This window comes from Ictalurus punctatus, chromosome 12 (assembly GCF_001660625.3).
Source record: "Ictalurus punctatus breed USDA103 chromosome 12, Coco_2.0, whole genome shotgun sequence".
In the NCBI taxonomy this organism is placed as follows: Eukaryota; Metazoa; Chordata; class Actinopteri; order Siluriformes; family Ictaluridae; genus Ictalurus; species Ictalurus punctatus.
The window spans coordinates 20,082,861-20,108,493 of NC_030427.2; the positions used below are offsets into that span (position 1 = coordinate 20,082,861).

The 25,633-nt window shown below is 40.2% G+C and overlaps 1 protein-coding gene across 3 annotated transcripts; it reads left to right on the forward strand.

The window, feature by feature from the left end:
• Nucleotides 1-2,662: 2,662 nt before the first annotated feature.
• ctdp1 (CTD (carboxy-terminal domain, RNA polymerase II, polypeptide A) phosphatase, subunit 1) lies at nucleotides 2,663-24,089 on the forward strand. 3 transcript variants are annotated; one of them, XM_053684112.1, is made up of 13 exons: nucleotides 2,663-3,156; nucleotides 4,404-4,487; nucleotides 4,623-4,716; nucleotides 6,514-6,642; nucleotides 8,287-8,461; nucleotides 10,389-10,479; nucleotides 10,764-10,936; nucleotides 13,439-14,353; nucleotides 15,662-15,803; nucleotides 16,878-17,093; nucleotides 18,282-18,435; nucleotides 20,341-20,528; nucleotides 23,185-23,740. In XM_053684112.1, exons 1-13 carry the CDS (start codon nucleotides 2,852-2,854, stop codon nucleotides 23,252-23,254), a joined length of 2,736 nt encoding a protein of 911 aa, XP_053540087.1. In that variant the 5' UTR covers nucleotides 2,663-2,851; the 3' UTR covers nucleotides 23,255-23,740. The 3 variants fall into 3 exon arrangements, with proteins under 3 accessions (XP_053540087.1, XP_053540085.1, XP_053540086.1); XM_053684110.1 differs by lacking the exon at nucleotides 23,185-23,740 and adding an exon at nucleotides 23,750-24,089 and having other exon boundaries at nucleotides 2,664-3,156; XM_053684111.1 differs by lacking the exon at nucleotides 23,185-23,740 and adding an exon at nucleotides 23,750-24,089 and having other exon boundaries at nucleotides 2,665-3,156; nucleotides 8,311-8,461.
• Nucleotides 24,090-25,633: the final 1,544 nt, after the last annotated feature.

Consider the following 25,633-nt stretch of genomic DNA (forward strand, 5'->3'; position numbering starts at 1 on the left):
AGTAATGTAATCTGATTGCTTTAGGATTACTTCAAGGTCACATATGTAAATAAAGTCAAGAGAAAAGCAATGTGATCCAAAATACTTTTATTTAGAGCTTAAAAATAAGTTCAATGTTTGGATTTGTTGTAAGAAAATAAGTAAATAAACACAAATAAAATATCCCTGTCCATGATGCAGGTAACATCACATCACAAGGGTGACCATATTCTGATTTTCCAAAAAGAGGACACTCTTAATATCTTAATAGCGTTCAAAACAGTGTTACTATGAATGCAGACTTTAATACACTGGAAAAGACACACCATTAGTATCACATAAATATATATATATATATAAATAAAACTGGTTTCACTTTGCCCACGTTTTACATTTTTTCCTACATTCTGTTTGTTGCATTAATCTTTGCAAATTTGTGTATGCTCCTGCTTATTGTTGTTGTTATTATTAAATTTGTCATTTTATGAGTTGAGTCTTTATTAACCAAAAATTCTTCTTTTTTTTTTTTTTTAAAAAAAAGAAAAGAAAAAACACAAGGAGAAACCATTACACCAGAGCCTCTCTTATAAATCTCAGTTGAGCTCCAAAGACTATTCCAGTATATTCATTCATTCATTCATTCATTCATTCTCTCTCTCTCTCTCTCTCTCTCTCTCTCTCTCTCTCTCTCTCTCTCTGTGTGTGTCAGAAAATGCAACGTTCTGCACTTCCGTGTCTATCTCCTCATCCTCCTGGTCTCCCACATTATTCAGGTGTGTAGGTTTTCCCTCTCCCATGTTCTCGTAAGGCCCTCTGGCTTGTTGACGTGACTCGATCTCATTTCCATGAACATTTGCTCTTTTTACTCTATAGTGTACCAAGTCCTGAAGAGAAACATTCCTCAGCTATGGGCTGTGGCTGAGCGACTATTCGTAGCAAATATATGGGGAGAAGAAGTCCTCTGTCACTCAGTAATCAAGCACTGCAGTTGGACAAAATAAAGGGAACACTTGTAGATGTACTGTTTGAACAGAATGAAGTCCCAATATCATGAATGGATCAGAATCGTGACCGGAGTGTATCGTCACACCCTTATTACTATTAACATGTCAGTGGGGTGGGTCTGGGTGACAGCTGCCTCCCTTGAAATAAGCTCTGCCCCCACACCCCCTCCCCCTTAATGGCCTCCCCAGCCCTGACCTCCAGTCACATCTCTCAGTGATGTATTATTCCTGTACACCTCATTCAGATTTATGAATTTCAAGTCACATTTACTCCACCAATGTCTTGTTGTAGGTTATTATGAACAATACAACACCACATAATGTTTTTCCTCATAATAACGTGATGTTTTTTTCTTGTAATACATGGAAACTCTCCCACACTGAAACACAAGTAAGGTAAATAGATTTACATGATAAATATTTATTTTTCAAAATAAACTTAAAATATTGTTGAATCTATAGAATCTACATGTATATAAACTAATAGATACAGCCTCTGCTTTTGACAGTGATATTCGAACTTCCATCCATCCATCGATTTTCTATACCACTTATCATTCAGGGTCACGGGGTACCTGGAGCCTATCCCAGGGAGCATAGGGTACAAGGCGGGGTACACCCTGGACAGGGTGCCAATCCATCACAGGGCACAATGACATACATATTCACGCACCCATTAATACACTACAGACACTTTGGACATGTCAATCAGCCTGCCCTGTGAGTCTTTGGCGTGGGGAGGAAACCCCCGCAGCACAGGGAGAACATGCAAACTCCTCACACACAGGGCAGCGGCGGGAATCGAACCCCCGACCCTGGAGGTGTGAGGCGAACCACTAAGCCAAAAGGGGCCCAAAAATAATCATATATTTGTGAATCTGCTTACAAAAACCATCATCGGTCACAATAAAGCGGTGACCCACTGATCAATATTCTGAGATATTTAACTGAGTCTTTAACTCGAAAAACATTCATTTGGGAAACGCTTAAGTTATGCATGGTCATTATTTCAGATTTCATCTGATTCACTGATAAACCTGAAGCCTCTGAAAACAACAGTGATGTCTGTCATGCAATAAGATCCTGATTCTTCTCCTTTAAACATGAGCCTGTATCGTCTGGCTAATTACATTGTACCTTCTATACTGGAGCAATGTGGAATGGACTTCAGCACATCAATGATTAGATGGTTTACTTTGTTAAAGAACAGCGCATATTAACCCATTACTAAATGAGCACGAGAGCAGATTATACGTATTAAAAAGAGCGCATTATTATAAAATTATATCACTTTCTGACCAACTAGAATCCGGGATTTAACTAAAAACTATTGTATAAATTAGCTTCGCAAAAAAAGAAGAAATAAATAAAATAATACTAATATAAATTTAAAACTTGGACCTACGAGAGCCACCAATCCACTCTGAGATTACTGTTTCCACGGTTACAGCAGTAACGTCTGTCATTGGTCGTGCTCGCGTGAAGGATTGTGGGTGATGTAGTATCTGCGGCACTTCTGTGATTAAATCTAAATTAAAGAATAAAGCTGAAACTTGACCGATATATACATTTTGTTTAAGCGTAAAGCAAGCCATCTTGTAGCTTATAGCGATTTAATCTTAATGATAATTATTATTAATTGTTATTAATAATTTTTTAAACGGCATTTTGACTTCCGGAAATTGATAGTTCTGCTTCCGGTTTACGGCGGGAAGAGCGAACTGGTGTGAATTCCAGTGTACGTTTGTGGAATAATCATGGAAGTCTTGTGTGTAGCGTTTGGGGCCGAGTGAGTTTTGTTTATTCCTGGAGCTGGGTATAAAAACCGAGAGCCATTAGTGCGACTCAGAGTGGTAGCGGTGTAGCGCATGGAGAAGCGCGCGGACTCCGGCGGGGCTGCAGCACCTGTGGGCCTCAGGATGGAGGTGACGGAGATCCGGCTGCCGGCGGGAGCGCGCTCTGTGCGGCTGCGGGAGTGGAAGGTGGAGCCTGGAGCTCTGGTGAAGGTGGACTCCGTGATTGCGTTGTGTGTGGCGGTGCCCACGGATACGGAGTGCGGCTCGGAGGACCGAGAGCAGCCGAAGAGGCGATTACCGGAAAAGAAGGTGAAGTCTGACCGTGCTGGAGTGGTGAGAGAGCTGTGTTATCAGCTCGGAGAGGTCATATCTCCCGGGTAAGAGCTAAGCTACAAACACACACACACCTGACGTCACTAACGTGGAGATAGTGCTAGTGAGCTAGTCTTAGCTTCCACACACATGGGATGCTTCTGGTGTCTTAGCAGTGTTACTACTAACTCACTTCAGGGAAATTAATGAACGCTCAAACCCCCACCAAAACAACAAGCCGCCATGTGACCTCACAGGTTGACGTCACTTGTTGAATTCCATGGTCAGAACTATTCAGATGGGGTTAAATGTACATAATTCCACACTACACCACTAGACAGATGCCAACAGAATTAAACGGTCGTAGTGAAAAATGCCTCATTATTGTAAAAAAAAAAAAATAATAATAATAATTTACAAACTGAAATGTGGAAGAGTGAAGAAATAATATTTTATAATAATGAATTCAGTGTTATTCCTTTATTGATTCACTTATGTATTTGTCACTGCATGTACTCATTATTACGTATTGTGTAGGCATATTTATTTAATTTGGACCATAATGGAATTCCATACTTTACTAATAGCGTACACCCGTAAGCTCAGCAAGATGTAGTCACATGAGATCTCCACTCACCATCACCGGCTCTCTCTTCTCAGCATATCTCTCTCTCTTCACTGTGACACACACACCATATAAACAGGCATCATTAATCAAACCCAGGTGTACACTCATTCATGAAATCACCCACTCCTCCTCCCAGACTTGACCACACCCCTTTCCTCTGCAGTACTGTATCTGTCGCTCTGATGGAGAAGGAAAGACTGAGCTCTTCTGTTTTCCCTACGCCCTTAATTAGTTCGAGTCAAATTTAGTTACAGTGCAAATTAATAAGGTAAATAAGGACTCAAATATTGATGCACAGGTCCTGGGTGGAATGTAGTGTAATGCCACTGTGGAGCCACCTGGGGGCAGCAGCAGCAGCACTGATATTTCTTAAGGCACCCTACGCCACTGTGCGCGCTGCTGCTGTTCTCGGGTCCAATACCATTGCGGTAGTTTCAGAGTGTCCCCTACTTCAGCTGCAGTCAGGACTGGTTCTGGGCTTGTTTGGGGCGGGGCTTATAATGATACGTTTACGTTCTTTTAGATGAATTTGTTACGAAATTCTGTCTCCCGCGGACGTACGCGTGTTCACTCGAGTTTCTGCCGCTCTCTTGTTTCCCACTGAAGAGGTGAAATCCTCCTGAAACACTGTAATCAGATCTTGTGATGCCTTGCACATGTTTTTTTGTTGTTTGTCTATAACAGGGATGTTATAGCAAGAATAGAAGAATGCAGCCACCCCATAGTGATGAAGGGTCTGTGTGCGGAGTGTGGTCAGGACTTAACACAGTGAGTTTCATCTCTATATATAAACCAGCACATCTACTTCTGTATGGCGGTAACACACTCAATAAAGCCCTCATCGTACACTTCAGATGTAGATTTATCACAGTACGGCTCATAGCGTTTTTGTGGCTTTTACAGGTTGCAGAACAGGAATGGGAAGCAGCAGACCCCCATCTCTACAGCCATGGTTTCCATGGTGCACAGCGTTCCCGAGCTGATGGTCAGCTCAGAGGTGAGCGATGAAGTGATGTAGTTATGCTGTTACGTGTGTTTGTCTTTTTTTTCTTAATGCTTTCTTCTATAACCTGGAAAAAACAAGAGAATTAACAGTAATAAGTAAAAACGACAACCTTGGATGATATGTTCACAAAACATGCTCATAAGAAAGCAGACCCGCCACCTTTTAAAGTATTTGAACAAAATTTTATGAAAATGTTTTGAGTTCACTAATGTGAAATAAAATCTGGCAAGGTGAAATAAACGAGTGCCGTCAAACATCAGCGAACTGAAGCGGTGTTGTAAAGAAAAGCGTGTCCGAATTTCTCATACGACGTGAGAGTCTGATGAAAACATGTACTGCAAAAGGTGGTGCTACACGTTACTGAATTATAGTATGTACTTATTTTCCCACCTTTATGCTGATTGTTCATTTCATGCTCCCAGCTCTCTGCGCGCTTTACCTTATATGGAGTTTTGTGGGTGTGGCTACCTGGGGACGAGCCTTGTTGGGAACGAGCCCGCACTGTATACATGTACGACATACTTTTCGAAAATGTTCGTAAATCCCTAGTAAAGTTCGAGCATAAGTTTTGACTTATGCACACATTAACACGCAACTTTAGTAAAATGACGATAAACGAGGCCCATAGTTGTACCTACTCTCTAGTCTAGTGAGGTGTCATGTATAAGGCTTCTCGTATAACCTTCAGTATTTGCAGCTGAAGCCAATCCTACAAACATGCCCATGGTGGGTTATGCTACGATGTCTGTCACCCACAGAACTTTCCACACAAGAGACTGATCCTTGCTGCACAAATCAAATAATCCATATTAAAAATACAGATGCAGTTAAACTATCATTAAGTAAAATCAGGGTCATAAGAAAAATGTCTGCGAGAGCCAGAGATTTGCTAGTAACTGGACTCACGATGGTGGAGGAGGGAAACGGATCCAAATAAAGTCGTAGGATCGCACAGTTAAGCTTCAACATCACGATTAAATCACCTTCAACAGGATTTTAATAACAAGCTGTTTGAAAGCACTGAACCAAGTGCTCCAAGAAGACCAAATTCAAACTTTTTAACTTCTCCACTCTGGGATGAGAGCGATTTTGGCCTTTACGCACCAAAGAACACACGTTAATGTGATTGACGCATGTAAAAGAGTTAAGGTTTACAGTTTAAACGCACCGATGAGTTGGAAAAGAAGGTAAAGGCACTGTGGGTGCTGAGGCTCGTGACGATCGATGGGGAACTTGTCGTTGTAGTGATGGGGAACTTTATGTAGTGATAGAGAACTTGTCATGGTAGTGACGGGGAACTTGTCATCGTGGTGACTGGGAACTTGTCGTCGTAGTGATAGAGAACTTGTTGTGGTAGTGATGGAGAACTTGTTGTGGTATTGATGGAGAACTTGTCGTCGTAGTGACGGGGAACTTGTCGTCGTAGTGACGGGGAACTTGTCGTCGTAGTGACGGGGAACTTGTCGTCGTAGTGACGGGGAACTTGTCGTCGTAGTGACGGGGAACTTGTCGTCGTAGTGAAGGGGAACTTGTCGTCGTAGTGAAGGGGAACTTGTCGTCGTAGTGAAGGGGAACTTGTCGTCGTAGTGAAGGGGAACTTGTCGTCGTAGTGACTGAGAATTTGAAGTCAACAGCCAGCACTGATTGATGAAGAACTCCGTTACCTTTCTTCCAGTAATTTTTAGCGATACCCTTTAGACATAAAATGACAATTATCACAGCCTTTGTATAGATAGTACTGATATGTGTGTGTGTGTGTGTGTCTCTGTGTGTGTGTTTTGAGAGCAGCAAGCAGAGCAGCTTGGCCGAGAAGACCAGAAGAGGCTCCACAGAAACAGGAAGCTGGTTCTCATGGTGGATCTGGACCAGACTCTAATCCACACCACAGAGCAGCACTGTCAAAACATGTCTACCAAAGTAAGCTTCAGAACCAAAATAATGTGCCATAACGCTTCCTTCTGATTAGCCTAACTTTTTGGATTGTTGGGTAAGCATGCTTCGAGGCCGTGAGTTCCCCTCTTAGAAACTTGCTGCTCTGTACACGATTACCTCTGCTGCTGCCACCTGCTGTGTAAGAAGAGTTAGAGCTCATAGTCAATATTAAACACAAATATTATGATGCACTTCAGAGAAGAGAAATGTATCTCACCTGTAATTTCTAAAGCTAAGAGTCAACCCTAAAGCTTTGGAATCGATTCCATACACTGAAAATGATTCATCTCATTGTAAAAAAAAAAAAAACCTATCTGGAAATAGTAATGTACAGAAACGCTAGACTATAAATTCTGTACGTTACTAGTTCCACATAGTTGCATTAGTTGTTTTGAAATAAATCATTCGGTTGATATAAGCAGTCGATAATATTCTCATACACCGTTCCCACTGAGGTATGAAGCGAGTTGCCAATCACGGCATATTTCAAGATAAAAGCTGATTTACTTGAATGATTTCAAACACTTTATACCAAAAAAATCTGTAATTAAAGTGAAAAAACTATGGGCAAAAACAAACAACGTCCAACAGGGTACACATATAAACAAATTAAACAGACTCTCTACCATATAGTGCACAATACTGGTCCAGGAATAGACAGAGATTTGTTTTGCCAGGCTCTTTTAACCAACCAACATTTTTTTTATTCAACAAGGTTTGTAGTCGGCACGTGGCCAATTTACTGATCTGCTCGCTGTGATGTTAAATAGTTTATATGGACTTTAAAAAAAAAAAAAAACGCCAAACAGATAGAAAACAAGTATTTTTTTCTGAATTATACATAAACATTTTCCAAACGTTTAGTTCAAGCGTTGGAAACGTGTATATACCCAGCTTTATAATACAAAGCCTTTTGCTAGAATGTGCATTAATTCAATCTCCTAAGAAGAGTGGCTGAGTACTTCAGAAAGAGATTAGGTAAACAGTTTTATTTTATATAAGATATAAAGAGACACACACAAAAAAAAAACCTTACAAAATGGAATGGACCCAAAACCTTGGCATCAGACACGGAGAGATCAGATGGTCAATTCTCCCTGGAAATCAGTTGGTAATGTCTCCCAAGATCCCCCCCCTAAACTCGGGGCGTTCCACCAGTTTGCATCTCCTCAGAATACTTTAACGTTACCATATGCAGTCAAGCATGACCGAGCCTTCTGAACACACCGGGTGGCTTTGCTATTCTCGTGTCTGTTACACACAACAGAATATCAGATCATATTCTATAAATTTGGGGCGGCTGTGTATCAGGTGGTAGAGCGGGTTGTCCACTAATCGTAGGGTTGGCGGTTCGATTCCCGGCCCACATGACTCCACATCCGATGCATCCTTGGGCAAGACACTGAACCCCAAGTGGCTCCCAATGGCAAGTTAGCACCTTGCATGTCAGCTGTGCTACCATTGGTGTGTATGTGAATGAGGCACAGTGTAAAGTGCTTTGGATAAAAGCGCTATATAAGGGCAGACCATTTACCAAACCAAATGCTGTTTTCCAAAACACTGTTGAAATCACCTCATCGTTCACCACGAAATAAGGATTCAAGTGATGCCACTTCTTCTATTTCTCAGCACCGTGTTTCTGTGACCTCGCAGGGAATTTTCCATTTCCAGCTGGGGAGAGGGGAACCCATGCTGCACACACGTATTAGGCCTTACTGCAAAGAGTTTCTGGAGAAAATCTCCAAGATGTACGAGCTGCACGTGTTCACTTTCGGAAGTCGCCTCTATGCACACACCATTGCAGGTAAACACGATTATAATGTCTCGCTTTTTCTTTTCTTTTTCTTTTTTTTTTTTTTGGGGGGGGGGGGGGGGGGGGTTGTTATCATTTCCAGGTAAAGGTATATAAGGATTTGCACTTCTCCTGTGTATGGGTATTTGGTTAGTTCAATGTAATGTTAGGGAATGTACATGGAAGAGGTTCTGAGTGATTAGATAGATAGAAACTTTGTTCTTCATGTCGTATAAGATGTCATGTCAATTAGTTCTCAGTTTGATGTACAAGTGTTTTCTATACATGCAGGGTGCAGTGTAGTTTTCTTTCTTTTTTTCTTTGTTTTCCCCCATATATGTAATTACAATTCAATCCAGACAAACTTGCCTCTGCTACTAGATTATGTTTTTGGGTTGTCCATTATGTTTTTATTTCCTTTTTATTAGACATTTGTAGTAGAATATTAATAAGGCAACCATAAAGCATATACTCGGACATCAATATGAGACAGTCACAGATATACACACATACATTCACACAGCCCTATGTCCCACACATGGCTTTGTATTAATATACTTTAAAGTGCACCTATTATGGTTTTTCAAATATTACGTTTCATGTAGCGTTTCATTATAGAGCTGTTTGTGAATGTAAAAACGTCTGCAATGTTTCAAAAATCAAAGCGCATGACAAACTGAGTTATTGACTCCCAAAAGAAGGAGCCGATTCTGAACAGCTGAAACGAGTCGTTAGTAATTCCAGACTTTACTAACCTACGTAGGTTTGTAACAAAAATTGTAACAAAAATCCCCGTCTCTGGTTTTCATCGGCTGCTTGCATACAGACGGAGCTGAAAGTCGTTATGGTAGTGGGCGTTTCCTTTTTGAAACACGCTGACAGCAGTAGACCAATCAAAACAGACTGGGACATCTGACCAATCAGAGCAGAGTATGCTCTCTGAAAGTAGGAGTTTAGAATGAATTCTTTAGAACAAATCGTTTAACGAGTCTTTTTTGACACTGGGAAAAAATAGGTAATGCTGCAGTTTAAATTATGAGCACGTTTAAGTGTTTTTTGACCTCAGATGCATGTAAATCTATTGTATGAGACCTTTAAAACAAAATTAGGCATGTTTCAAAACCATAATAGGTGCACTTTTAAGAAGAGGGTCCAGGATTAATAGAAGGTCTTTAGATATCCTCTTAATGTGAAGTGTCATTGTCCTATATAAGTGCAGACCATTTACCATTTGACTGTTATAACACCCTTTTCCTTGCTGCTACACTTCTCTAGTTAACATGCACTGTCCTGTATTCATTGTGTGTGTGTGTGTGTGTGTGTGTTTTTTATATATATATATATATATATATATATATATATATATATATATATATATATATATATATATATATGTGTGTGTATATATATATATATATATATATATATATATATATATATATATATATATATATATATATGTGTATATATGTATATGTGTGTATATATATATATGTAAATGTGTGTGTGTGTGTATATATATATATATATATATATATATATATATATATATATATATATATATATGTGTGTGTGTGTGTATGTATGTGTGTATATATATATATATATATATATATGTATATATATATATATATATATATATATATATATATATATATATGTGTGTGTGTGTGTATGTATGTATGTATGTATGTGTATATATGTACATATATATATAAAATGTGTTTTGCACTCATTTCATACTGATGTTTAACTTTGCTTTCTGTATTCCTGTGTACTGTGATACTGCAGTGAGAATAAAACCCTGCTTGACTTGATTGGAGAAGCCCTGAAGCTGTCATTGAATGAAATATTACCAAATCAATTTGACCAAATTAAATATGCTTGTCTTATTTTCTTTTGTCTTTTATTGTTCTCACCTCTTCTGTTTTCTGAAAAGGCTTTTTGGATCCCGAAAAGAAACTTTTCTCACATAGAATCCTGTCTAGAGATGAGTGCATTGACCCATTCTCCAAGACAGGAAATCTGAGGTATTTTGCTTGTGATCTTTTGAAACTTTATATCTGATCCAGTGGAAATTCCAACGTTATGTTTGTTAATCTATTCAGACCTATTTTAATTGGTATAGCAGTTGCTGTGGACGGTCCTAGCTGAATTCATATATATGTGCTGTGCGAATATGAATGATATGTATAGAATGATTTTAGTGTAGTTGTGTAGTATGTAGTTGTGATTGACACTACAGCGGGGAAAAAAGAACAAGTTTTTGTTTAAGTTGTTAACTTCCTGCTGTACCGTTTTGGGCCCTCTGTAGAAATTTGTTCCCATGTGGCGACTCCATGGTGTGCATCATTGACGATAGAGAGGATGTGTGGAAGTTTGCCCCTAACCTCATTACAGTCAAAAAATATGTCTACTTCAAGGGAACTGGGGACATCAACGCCCCACCCGGGTCACGAGAGGCCCAGCTTTCAAAAAAAAGTGCAGGTAATTTTATTTACTATGCATGTTTGTTTCCCTTGAACATTGGGTATTTTTGATTGTTTAGATATTAACATTAATAGTTCATTTTTACACATACACATATATATAAAATTATTTAACTTCAACTTTTAGTTTAATGACATCTGTGTTTACCCTGAAGAGGCCAGACAAACCACTACCTGTATTGTTTCTCACACAAACACATCAATGAACATTTGGTGTTCAGATTTTCATTGACTACATTTACATGGACAGCAATAATCTAATTATTGACCTTATTCTGAATAAAACAATATTGTGATTAAGGTGTTTACATGAGTTGCTTTTAGAATATTCCTTTCATGTTCCCGTTTTACATGTTATAGAACATAGATCGATTAACAGTACACGTCATTACGTCACCGCGCCATGCCGTCCGACGTTCCCTCCAGAATTTCACGTATCGACATACAGTTTGTCCTCGTTATGGTACTGTTTTTGAGTGTTTTTATTTTAATTTTATGAAAGCTTCATGTGCAGTTAATAATTTGTCATGCTATACGTGCAAATAGAAGGCTCCTTAAAGCCGTGGGATGCGTCGCAAACCGAATACTTACCTACTGGATAGTAGCTGAGATACATGTATTTCATATAGCAGGTAAGTACGTGGTTTCGGATGCAGCCGTGCTCTCTTGTTTGCCGTCAAACGGTTGAGTGCTGCCGTGTGTGTATGTGTCCTGTCGTAAAATGCGGTGAAAACTCCCACACAACGTTAATAAGGTGATTAAGGTGTGTACATGTCTGTAATGCACTTCCATAATGTGACTAAAACAGGAATACTCCACATGTCTTGATTCGATTTGTGTTTACTTCGAGTATGACTTTAGCCAGATTAAGGTCATCAATAATCACTGTTTACATGCTAGTTTCTTAATCAGAGTATTGTCTTAATCGGGCTAATATCGGATTATTGTTGTCCATGTAAACGTACTGAGTGTCCTTAGCATTCTAGGCTGATTTTTACACAGCGTTGATTTTTTTACCTGAGCCATGTCTTCTGTGAAGTTGTTCATTGTTGAGGCTGTAGTGTTTGAGTACCCCCCCCCCCTAATATTTACTTATTTTTTAACTTTTTCTAATTGAAATGTACATAATTGGAATATATTTTTTTCAGTCCCTCCAGGATTAATGTAAAATTTAGCGAACTCCGCAGTATTCGGAGGAGCTTGCAATTTTACAGAAGTACTGCAGATTTGGGCCGAGATGCATCATGTGACGTCATCACGACGTGGAACATGAGTACAGCTTAAAGATCCCATTTACCAACAAACGTCACTGCAAAAGACTGGGCAAAATTATTTTGTGCAAGTGTGATTTCGCCAGTTCCGGAAAAAAAGGCACAAAAAAAACTTTGAACAAAGCCACGGGAAAATCAAACATTTTGGGCCACAAAGGTTTTTTTTTTTTTTTTTTTTTTTTTTTTTTTTTAAACAGACTTACCATGCAACATATTTAGATTCATATATAATTCCCATTAAGTCCATTCCAGTTCCACAAAATTATGAAATGTTATGTAAGGGACTGTAACTAACACCTGTGTTTGGCCTCCAAGGGATTCAAACACTGAACGCAGGTCTCAGCGTAGCTGTTAACTATTCTGTTTATAGTGGAAGAATGGGGGGGTGGGGTAGTTTATGTGGAGGGAAAACCATCTCCAACCCTGGAGCTGCGTATTCCTGGAACCTAGATACACTATATGGCTTGGCGGTTAAGGCTCTGGGTTACTAATTGGAAGGTTGGGGGTTCAAGCCCCAGCACTGCCTGGCTCTAGGTTACTCTGGGGGTTTTACTCTTGGCCCTTAATCCTCTCTACTCCAGGGGTGCCATATCAGGGCTGACCCGGTTCTCTTACCCCAACTTGCTGGCATGCTGGGGTATGTGAAGAAAGGAATTTCACTGTACTATGACCAATAAAGACTCATTATCCTTATCATTAAAGTATGTGCACCCCTGACCATCACAGTTGGGGTTCTTCTCCAAACGGTTACCACAAAGTTGGAACCACACAAAGTGCCATCGACCCTCTTCCACATACATGAGCTCACAGGCTAGTGTTGCTGTGATTGACAGGGGACATAGAGTATGCCTCTCCCACCCAGCAGAACACAACCGGGTTTGCTCCTTTGGCTCCTGGCCACGGATGGTTTTGTACTCACGATCCGACCTCCTGATGATACGGAGAATGCTTTTCTGTTGAGCCACTCCGGAGCTACGATTATTTTTTAAATTATTTTTTTTTTATTAACAGTTTGGCAGGTGTATGTATAAGATGTACTTTTTTTTTTTTCTTTTTTAAACCAAGTAATTAATTTCAGTTGTTCACTAAGAATGTTAAATATTATTCTGTAACACAGTGCACAAAGTTTTACAAAAAAAAAAAGAAGCTTGGGATCAATGACCAGCAATGTTTTCTTGATGCTGCAAACCATATTAAAAGCAGTTGTATGTTGTGCTGTCTCACTGTAGGTAGCCAACCTGCAGAGAACACCAACCCCTCCGGACCATCATCCGACGAGGGGAAGAATAATGGCGTCCGGAAACAGGACAAGGATAAAAAGTCTCTGCTTGACGAAATGTCAGTCTGTGTTCCTGACATTCAAGGAGCATCAGCTAGCCAGAGAACTGATCCTGATGGAAAGAGGACAGAAAAGTCACACTTGAGTAATAAATCTGATATTAAAGTAGAAGAGCTGGGTGGCTCAGATAGGATGAGGGAGTCCGGTGAAACTGCAGACCAAGAGAACGTAACAGTAGCTGATAGCGATGACTCGGCTAAACCGGGATTACCACATAATAACAGTGCCCGGCTCTCAGAAACCATAAAGCTGAAACAAACGAGCTTAGATGAGGAGAATTGTGGTGCAGAGGAGAACGGAGATGGAGGATTGGACACAGACAGTGTCTGTGACATGGACGAAGAGAGTTTTGGTGATAATGGATGTTCTGACAAGAAGGAAACTGAGACAGAGTCTCAGAACAGTGAGCAGTCAGGTGTCACCATGGGAGAGGAGTCTTTAGACCACAGCATGGTGGATGAAGAAGAGGAGGAGATAGAAGACGACACGGACCAGGACGATCACTTGATTTACCTACAAGAGATCTTGATCCGTATTCACAACGAGTATTACTCGCGCTACGAGGCGCACCTCCAAGGGGACGGCTCTGACATGCCCGACATTCGTAAGATCGTCCCTGAGCTGAAGAGCAGTTCGTTGGCAGGCACCAACATCGTGTTCAGTGGTTTGTACCCCACAAACTACCCCATGGAGCGAACGCGAGAGAGCTACCATGCAAAAGCGCTCGGCGCCAAGATTAGCAAGAACCTCGTGCTCGACGCCAAAGATCCCAACTTCACCACCCACTTAGTTGCTGCACGGGCGGGTAAGTTATACGCTTTTTATACAACTGTCCGTTCTGCTTTGCTGATCTGACTTGGACAAGTGTCCAAGAGCGCTCTAGCAACCACGTGCAGTATCGTAGCAACATCATAGCAACACCTTGGATACCATAGCAACTACCTAGCAACACTCTAGCAACCATATGCAATATCATGCAAAATCATAGCAACCACCTGGTACACCATAGCAACCACCGAACAACAATTTAACAACCATATGCAACATAATAGCAAACACCCTAGCAACCATATGCAATATCATGCATAATCATAGTAATATCATAGCAAGCACCTAGCAGCCATAGCTACCACCTGGCATACCATAACAACCACCTAACAACCTAATTAGCGCAAAAGGCAAGTAAAACTGTCATGGGTGAAAATTACGCACGTAACTCCATTGGAAGGAATGAAAAAGTCCTCGAGACTGAGTACTGCATCAACGTCTAGACACAAACTGCTTTCATGAGCAAGGCCAAAGTCCACCTTTCTCCAATTCTTGTAGCTCTCCCGGGAGAAATGCTTGCTACACACAAACAATTTCCAGGCGTCGGTAGTTGACGGCCAACAATCCACCCGCGACTGGAGTCTAGCCCTGGCAGCATAGCGGGGAAAACCATGCAACACACTCGAACTCTTCCACCACTGAAACAAACACTTGCGACCCATGAACACCTCTTTCATCTCTCACGTGTTCTTTCAGTTGGACATGTCTGTCATAGGAAAGCACTGCGTGCTGTCATGAATAATTAAGAGACATCGTCTTCTCATAGGATAAGAACATGCAGGCTCATGAATAATTATGAGACACCCACACATCATCGATGTACTATAGTACACTGCCATGTCATTGCCTGTGACGTTGACACGATGTAGATTTTACACCCGGAAGACGAAAATAGTGGAAAAAGCTCAAAATGAACCAGGTTTCTCCTACAATTCAAATGAACAGATGCTAACATTCTTTTACTATGTACCACACAAACACTTCTGTTTAAGTCTCAGAAAATGTAGTTTAGTGTTTTACAACTCTTTAAAGAATCAATCATTTTATTCAATAAATACATTTTAATCAGTCGTGGTCACTTCACAGACTGATTCACTTTTTCATGCCATGTAACATTTTGTGTATTATCTGACGAAAGCAGCATAGTTTCTGTTCATCTGCAGATTTGCAGATATTTACGTTATATTGCCTTCTGTTCAGAGACCCTGCGCTGTCTGTGACTGACTGGTCACTGCAATGGAAAACTCAAATATTCTTTCAGATAATCTTTTTGTGTGTGTGTAAGGTACGGAGAAGGTCCGGCAGGCTCAGGTCTGTGAGCAGCTGCATGTAGTGAATCCGGATTGGCTTTGGGGATGTTTGGAGCGATGGGATAGAGTGGATGAGCAGCTGTTCCCTCTTAAAGAGGACTACACAAAATCACAGAGGTCTTACTCAGCTTATCTCCTCTTTATTTTATACTCTCTCTCTCACTCTCTCTCACTGTCTCTCTGTCCCCCTTGCTTTCTCTCTCTCTCTGTCCCCCTTTCTCACTCTCTCTCACTGTCTCTCTGTCCCTCTTTCTCTCTCTTGCTCTCTCTCACTGTCTCTCTGTCCCCCTTGCGCTCTCTCTCTCTCTCTCTCTCTCTCTCTCTCTCTCTGTCCCCTTTTCTCATTCTCACTGTCCCCCTTTCTCACTCTCTCTCTGTCTCTCTGTCAACCCCTTTATTTCTCTCTCTCTCTCTCTGTCCCGCTCTCTCTCTCTGTCCTGCTCTCTCTCTCTGTCCTGCTCTCTCTCTCTGTCCCGCTCTCTCTCTCTCTCTCTCTCTGTCCCCCTCTCTCTCTCTCTGTCCCCTCTCTCTCTCTCTGTCCCCCTCTCTCTCTGTCCCCCTTTCTTTCTCTGTCTCTCACTGCCCCCCTTTCTCTCTCACTGTCCCCCTTGCTCTCTCTCTGTCCCTCTTTCTCTCGCTCTCAAGGTCTCTCTGTCACACTCTCTCTGTCCCCCTTTCTCTGTCTCTCTCTGTCCCCCTTTCTCTGTCTCTCTCTGTCCCCCTTTCTCTGTCTCTCTCTGTCCCCTTTTCTCTGTCTCTCTCACTTGATTCACATGATGATGGAAAGTTAAATTATATGGAGCTGACAAAAGTATTTGAATGTGAATTTAGTACATTTGAATTAAAATTAAAATATATAAACATCACATTAAATGAAAATATTTTTTCTGTGTTGTATTTTAATAAATTAGCAGCCTAAATGCTGAGTTTGACCTTCTGAAATGTAATTACTTTTATCAGCCTCCAAGCTCTGTAAAATTCCGAGCTAAATGTCTGTGTGTAAGGGTGTTTTACTGTTTTGTTTAAGCTCCAGTCCTAAAATTTTCAGTCGTGTTTATCAATGAGATTTAAGCTTCATCAATGACCCAATGAGGAATAATAGAGTTTTGCACTATCATTTTAGATTAATACAAGTTAGTGTTTCCTTTGTTTTTTTTTTGTTTGTTTGTTTGTTTTTGTTTTGTTTTTTAGAAGTAATAGCCCATCACCATTTCCTGATGTTCAAGAGTCCTTCCCAGCGCCTGTTATTGACCCTGTTTCCATCCAGCCCAAAGGCCCGCTGGCTCCAGAGGTGCACACGTATGATTCTGTAACTGGCAAGTTGATCCGAAGAGGCCCTCAAGTGCCCCGTCACCCCCAAAAATCATCTGTGACGCTGCCTGGACATGAAGTGCACTTAAACTTTAGGTACTTTACTGTCTATGGCATAGAACAGGTTATAGAGCATAGACTCTGTTCTAGTGTGATATATATATATATATATATATATATATATATATATATATATATATATATATATATATAGTGAGATATATAAAATGTGTGAGTATATGTATATATGTGATTGTGAGTGATTAACGCTATAGTGGGGATTTCTGTCTCAGCACTCTGTCATAACCCTAAACATGGTTTTGAGTTTTTAAAAAAGCTACATTAGTTTCTTAGCTTCCATCATTACATAAACCCAGTAATAGTGATGAGCTTAAATGGAAGAGGTCCAATTAAATTAACAGCCACATTCTGCAACAAGTGTAATATCTTCATATAAATGTTTTGAAATCAGTTGCAAAATGTAAATAAAAACCGAAAAGCATGAAGCAACAGCATTATAATAGTTTATAGTTAGGGTTAAAGTAGTGACCTCTCTCTCTCTCTCTCTCTCTCTCTCTCTCTCTCTCTCTGTCCCTTTTCTGTCTCTCTGTCACTTTCTGTCCCCCTTTGTGTCTCTCTCTGTCCCCCTTTCTCTCTCTCTCTCTGTCTTTCTCTCTCTCTCATTGTCTCTGTTCCCCTTTCTCTCTCTCTCTCTCTCTCTCTCTCTCAATGTTCTGTCCCCCTTTCTCTCTCTCTCTCAAAAAAAAAACACAGCTCATCATTTTACCAAGAAACCAGAAAGCGTAAACTCGTCTGTCCTGAAGACTTTCCTGAACTGTGAAAGTTTTCACTTGCGACCCTGAGTCCTTCTTTAAAGGTTAAATGAACGTCTCCTAACAAAAACGTCACCGCATGAACGATTGTTTTACTTTGTTAAACAACCCATTTTTAATGTGACTTGTCTGCCATACACATCCCCTTGTATGTACTGTTGCTATAGAAACCGTAACGTATTAGAATGAGCACGTTAATCTCGGCCTGAGCTATTGTCCGAGCCAGGCTGTTATATAGAAATAATGCACACCTTCTGACCAATCAGATTTGAGAATTCAGCGTGCTGTGGTACGAATCATACCAGCGTACTGCAATATTAAATTGCAGTGCTTTTAAATTTTATTAAAATGCCTAAAGTTTGGCTTTACTCACTTTTTTTTTGTTTTGCTGCAGTTCATCTTTTGCAGTGTGGAAAGTGTTGATGAACTGTTTTTGTGTTTTTGTCTTCAGGGATTCGAGATTTCTGCAGCAGGAAGACGTTGACCGCTCAAGACCAGATGATAATCAGCCCACACCGTCACGCAGGAAACGACAGCAGAGCCTGTCTGAAACCATGCCTCTCTACACGCTCTGCAAGGAGGACCTGGATAGTATGGACAGAGAGGTGAGACCTGACATGTAGATGTGTTCATGACGTGAAGCTCTCATAAACCAGCAGTTATATACGTTATAGTGTTATGAAGCACACTGTGGAGTGCTATGTCACGTCATTCTGACTAAAACACAGGTTACAACAGAAAACATCCTCCTCTAAACTATCTGAACTCTGTACATTACACAATACTGTTCGGTTCATGACATAACGTGTGTTTTCATGAGCTGTAATCATTAGTTCCTGGTCATCGTGAAAAGCTTGACGTGGAAGCTGAGCTCAACATACCTGCTTGAATCGTGCTCATTAACCGCGGTGTTAAAAAACGATAGATTAATTGATTGTCCAAAGTTGCAGCTCTAATATACAGACACCTTCCACGTTTAATAAAGGTTAAACAAACGTCACTTTTCCACAAAGAAAACTTCTCCCTACATCTCTATAGTACATTTTTAATCTTAAGTTATTTACATCATCCCTATTTTTTTCCCTGTGACAATAAGCATCTATCTAGGATTGTCTTGTATCGCTGAATAATTCCTGTAATAACTAAGAGAAATCATAACCACCTGGAATAGGGCTGAAAAAACCCATTTGGAAAACTGACCACAGTCAGGTCCGGGATGCTCATTTGTGTTTGGATGCGTCTCCTCCTGTTAGTCGTTTTTATAGACACTCTCAAATCCATTTACTTAACTGTTCGAGATCTAATCGTACCTAATGCACCTTTATATATATATTCTATATATATTAAATGTCAAAAAATGAAAAAAAGGAAATGTAACCAAACAAGCAGGAGTCATTTGTGTGTGTAGAACACACACCGCAAACTTTAGATTCATCTCTAAATAAAATGCTTGTAAACATTTTGACGATGCGGTAATCTCCGACTGTGCTTCAAGCAGCGTGTGTTCTCGTACTTCAATGCCGTTTCCTGCAGAACACTGATTTCATAATCAGCTGCAGTTAGCAGTAAGGCTTTCAATGATTGTTCTAGAGTAAGTAATTTCTCTTCTTTGAGATGCACGATAGGGATGGGTGATATGGACTTAAAACTGTATCACAATGTTTTCTGGTATTTATTGTGATAACGATATCAGTGACGATATAAATATAGTAGCATGCACCACTGTTTTTGGCTACAAGTGATAGCTGTGATCTTGAGAGCCTCAGAAAATCAAACATTGATCTAAAAGTAAAACTGATTTTCTGTAACCAAACCAGGTCCAGATTGTTGAGGTACATTAGCTCCTAGTTTAGCAATAAACTCCTCCTCGGCTTCACGTCCGCCTTCCGCCGTACTTGTTTTCGCTTTGCACGTGAGCTGCAAACTGGTTACAGACCATCGCACAGAAATATGCCATCAACTAGGCTTTATCGTTATTATTGTGGGAAGACTAATTCTTATTGTGGGGAAAATTTCTACCGGTATATCGCAAACAATAAGATATCGCCCATCCCTAATGCACAGGCTTTCTCCAAAACCTAGCATCTACAAATCCAGAAGCAGTTAATAAAGGAGAAGTAATGTACTGTGCTGTCATTTTTACTACCTGTGTGTGTGTGTGTGTGTGTGTGTGTGTGTGTGTGTGTGTGTGTGTGTGTGTGTGCGTATCTTGAACCACAAGCCGTAAAGATGGCAAAAGCACATATGTTTGTTTACCTTAAACATAATAATGGTACATGGACGAATAGTTCTTATCTGACTACAGTACATAAACCTAATTGCACTGTGAAGTGCTCTGCAGTGTGTGTGCGTGTGTGCAGTAGGCCTAGTTTTACTCTTTAACATCTAAATCCCAGCCCAGACTTCATAGTTACGGTTTAAATGATTCCATAAGATCTATCTGAACGTAACCATGGTTGTGATTTCTACAGGACCTGATTTACGTGTATGTACCTGTTGTTTTGGGGCAGGTGGATGATATTCTTGGAGAAGAAAGTGATAACGATAGTGAGGGAAAAGAGAAGGAGGAGAGAGTGGAGGGAGAAGAGGAAGATGAGGAGAGCAGCAGGCAAAGTTACCAGCAGGCCCTGGGTACGGCTGTCAAAGACACGACATCAGCATCCAAAGAAGACAGCAGTCGGACTGGGAGTGTACCGAGGTACTATACCTTTCCTTATTTCTTTTAGAAGAAGTCAAGGTTTGTTTGTATCCTTTGCATTGTTGTTCTATCGACAAAACAGAATTTCATGTCTAATTAATCATGTTCTTATTGAAACCCTGTTATTACTTGAGTTACTTCAATATACAGTGAAAGTTTGTGAACCCTTTAGAATTTTCTATATATCTGCATTAATTTGACCTAAAACATCAGATTTTCACACGAGTCCTAAAAGTAGATAAAGAGAACCCAATGAAACAAATTTTTTTTACTTGGTCATTTATTTATTTATTAAGGGAAATGGTCCAATATTGCATGTCTGTGAGTGCTTTCAGTATCTGGTGTGACCCCCTTGTGCAGCAATAACTGGAACTAAATGTTTGCGGTAACCACAACATTTCTATTGGATGAAGGTCTGGACTTTGACCATTCTTTGGTAGAATGACTTCTGTGCTTAGGGTTGTTGTCTTGCTGCATGACCCACTTTCTCTTCAGATTCAGTTCATGGACAGATATCCTGACATTTTCCTTTACAATTCTCTGGTATAATTCAGAATTCATTGTTCCATCAATGATGGCAAGTCATCCTGGACCAGATGCAGCAAAACAGGCCAAATCCATGATACTACCATCACCATGTTTCACAGATGGGATAAGGTTCTTATGCTGGAATGCAGTGTTTTCCTTTCTCAAAACATAACTCTTCTTATTTATACCCAAAAGTGCTATTTTGGTCTCATCCATCCACAAAACATTTTTCCAATAGCCTTCTGGCTTGTCCACGTGATCTTTAGCAGAATACAGATGGGCAACAGTGTTCTTTTTCGACAGCAGTGGCTTTCTCCTTGCAACCCTGCCATGGACACCATTGTTGTTCAGTGTTCTCCTGATGGTGGACTCATGAACGTTAACATTAGCCAATGTGAGAGAGGCCTTTAGTTGATTAGAAGTTACTCTGGGTTCCTTTGTGACCTCGTGGACTATTACATGTCTTGCTCTTGGACTGATCTTTGTTGGTCTCCACTCCTGGGGTGGGTAACAGTGGTCTTGAATTTCCTCCATTTTTACACAATCTGTCCGACTGTGGATTTGGTGGAGTCCAAACTCTTTAGAGATATTTTTGTAATACTTTCCAGCCTGATGAGCATCAACAAATCTTTCTGAGGTCCTCAGAAATCTCCTTTGTTCTTGCCATGATACACTTCCACAAACATGTGTTGTGAAGATCAAACTTCAATAGGTCCTTGTTCTTTAAATAAAACAGGATGCTCACTCACACCGGATTGTCATCCCATTGAAAGAAAACACCTGACTCTAATTTCACCTTCTAATTAACTGCTAATCCTAGAGGTTCACATACCTTTGCCACTCACAGACAGGCTTCACACACTTTCAGGCACCACTGTAAACTCAATTGCTATAATATTTTGTCATCTTTATTAGCAAGTGCCATATTCAAAGGTGTCAAAATGCAGTCAACGTGTTCAAAAAGTCCTTTTTTTTTTAAAAGCATGAAAAGTTTAAACTCTCCAGCAGTTCATCTCAACACCAGAAAGAGTATAAAACATCAGAGGGATAATATTACCAACAGTGATGTCTATAATTCATGAACAAATTAACACTACCAATGTCGGAAGACACATGCTTCACGCAAGGTACATCATCTTTTTGAACTGCTGCTCATGCGTAACGCTCGGTGAATAGCGCTTTCAACCCTCTTCCGCTTACACAAGCTCACAGGCCAGTGTCCCTGTGATTGACAGGGGAGAGAGATTATGCTCCTCCCACCCAGAGTTGAAACCAGAGACTGGTTTTAAAAAAATAAGCAAAGACACTCTATACACCATCTTATACCTTTTTATGGATTTGATCCATAAATAGTACATGTAGTGTTTGTTACACTTACATCCATCTGATATTCTTTGTCAGGGTTTATCTAAATATCATCTGTCTCAAAGGATTGGACAAAATTGGTAGAAATGCATTAGATGGCTAACTTCCCGTTGGCCGACTTTGATTACTATGACTTTTTCATAAGGTATGGCGAAAGGAATCATGACTACAATGGTTTCAATGAAATCTCTATTTTAATGTTGCTGTGAAAACCGGGAAGTGCAGTGAAAAACACTGAAGGGACTGAAAAGGAAAATTAGGCTGTAAGTTGTAGGTATTAAAAAAGAATTCTTTATCATGGTTTATTATAATACAATTATTGTTGTTGGCTAATCTTCAGCATGTAATATTTTGTTGTTGTTGTTGTTCCTCTCCTTCTTGATATTTGGCGAACATTTATCAACTCAGCAGAGTCTGTCATCACTGACGCCTGTCTTTCACCAGAACAATACCGATTTTTATTGTATGTTACGTTCCAGATTTTATTTTCATCCATGTAGGCAAAGCTAGGCCTGCTACTGAAAGCCGAATGTGAGCTGTCCTGGACTAGGATAGATACAGATATTACGGATTTATCGGGATAGAAACCTAATAACAATCATAGTTATGGAGTGAAATTCTGACAGGTTCTTCATTTGCAAACACACGATATGGCCAAAAGTATGTGCACCCCTGACCTTCACACCCATATGTGATTGTTGAACATCCCATTCCAGATTTATTCCCCTCTTTGCTGTTATAATAAGCTCCACTCTTTCTTCAGGGAAGGCTTTCCACTAGAAGTTGGAGCGTGGCTGTGGGGATTTGTGTTCATTCAGCTACAAGAGCATTAGTGAGGTTGAGGTCATGCGCTGATGTTTGGTGAAGAGGCTCCAGTTCCAGTTCATCCCAAAGGTGTTCAGTGGGGTTGAGGTCAGAACTCTTGAGCTCTTCCACCTTCTTCCAACCTTAACACACCAAGCCTTCATGGAGCTCGCTTTGTGCACTTTGGGTCATGCTGGAACAGGTTTGGACCTCTTAGTTCCAGTGAAGGGAAACTGTAATGCTTTAGTGCTTTAGACTTTGTGGTAACAGTTTGGAGAAGAGCCACATATGGGCGTGAAGGATAGGGGTGGACAGGGGTGCACAGGGGTACTTTCAGCCTTGTAGTGCATGCGTCTTCATTTGTCTCTGTGTGAATTGATTCAAACCACTGTATGTTGTCACAATACCTCTGTTCTCTTTCTGAAGAATAAAGTCCTGTAGAGCGGTCAAACAGTTAAGCGGACACTCTGTGGAAAACTTGCACCTTTAACCAGTATTATAACAATCAACATGATGTTTTGTAGAGGCCACAAGAGAAAACTGCAGGATGCCAGAGAAGACGATGATGACAAAGATGGAGACTTTGGTAGCCAGTCCAGTAAGGAGTCTAATGAGGATGGTAGTAGCTCAGAAGCAGATGAGATGGCTGCTGCCCTGGAGGCAGAGTTAAATGACTTCATGTGAGCAGTGAGGAAAAATGACAACGAATTGACTTTTCGTTTCCATCACTTGCGTTTCTACGGCCCGATTCATACATGTCACCTCTACTGAGTGAGTGAGTGAGTGAGTGAGTGAGTGAGTGAGTGAGTGAGTGAGTGAGTGAGTGAGTGAGTGAGTGAGTGAGGGAGGGAGGGAGGGAGGGAGGGAGGGAGGGAGGGAGGGAGGGAGGGAGGGAGGAGTGATTGATTATTGTACATAGAACAGCAAGTGGATACATTTACAAAGTGTGTAAACAAAGTGAATTATTGAGGTGTGATGCTGGCATTTTATTGCATTACCGTGGGCAGTGGATGGTTATATTTAGTTTCAGTTTAAAGGTTTTACACAAAAATAAATTGAATGAATTTGTGATAACTGCCAAAGACTATGACAGGCAGCTATATTTTGTCATAGATTTCTGTTGTCCTCAATTTCTTTTTCCACTTTTTTGTCTATGCACAAAAAAAATCTTCTGGCACATTACATTATGTTTTCCAAGGAGAATTAGGGAGTTGAAAACTGGGTGTTTAGTTACATTTCTATGTTTTCCTGTAGAATCACTGTAAACAGTTCACTTAAAATCAGCGTCCTTTACAGTATTTGTTTTTTGTGCTTTTATTTTTATGTTCATTTAAAAGTTGATGTATGATATTCTGCTTGTATATTCTATTTCATACTGGCTTTCCTTACTAACTACTTTTCCTTACATGTACAAAAAATAAAGGTTTTAGACATTGAACATGATTTGACAACCTAGTGGTAGTCACTAGATTCTGGTGTATTCTGGAAAATATGCAAGTTGAGAGTTTTTCTGCCATTAATATTCTTTGAAACCTCTATGAAACCTAAATATATTTTACAAAAACGATGTACATTGGGTTTTTTTGGGGGGGGTTATTGGCTGTGTGCCTGTAAAGATGATGATGTGTAAGTAGTATAACAGATGCAGTGCTAAATGCAGTCGGTATGCCTGAAGATGTCTAAAATCATTCTGTATAGACAATGGCAGACAAAGTTTTAAGATGTTTAAATGACCTAATAAAAAAATAATTTTGATTTCAATGACCAAAACCTTCATTTTAATGTGGAAAAGAGGCCAAAGCACAAAGAAAAGTAAACTACGTTTTTAGCAGTAGCTGTATATGTCTGGACAGGGCCTTAGAGTAACCCCTGAAGACCCCATGGTCACAGAGTTACAGCACAACCACCAGGCCACTCCATCACGAGGGGGGCAGAGCCATAAACGATATGACTGAAACTTTGACAATGGTTAATAAGTTCACACACTGGTGTTACAGTCCCCTCCAAAAGTATTGGAACACCAAGGCCAATTCTTTTGTTTTGGCTATATACTGAAGACATTTGGGTTTGAGATCAAAAGATGAGACGGTCAGAATTTCAGCTTTCATTTCCTCATATTTACATGTAGTGTTAGATGTGTCAAACAACTCAGAACATGGCACCTTTTGTTTGAACCCACACATTATTAAAAAATATTGGAACATGTGGCCGACCAGTGTTTCTTGCATCCCAGGTGTGCCCTGTTGGATTGATTGTTTAAAGAATTTATAGCTTTGAAAGTCTACTCTTGGTTTGAGCCCTAGGTTCAATCTGTGAGGACTGTATTTGGTGTTAAAAAGGATAAACCAATATAAAGATCAGAGAGCTGTCTATGGGAGACAAGCAAGCCATTTTGAAGCCGAGAAAAG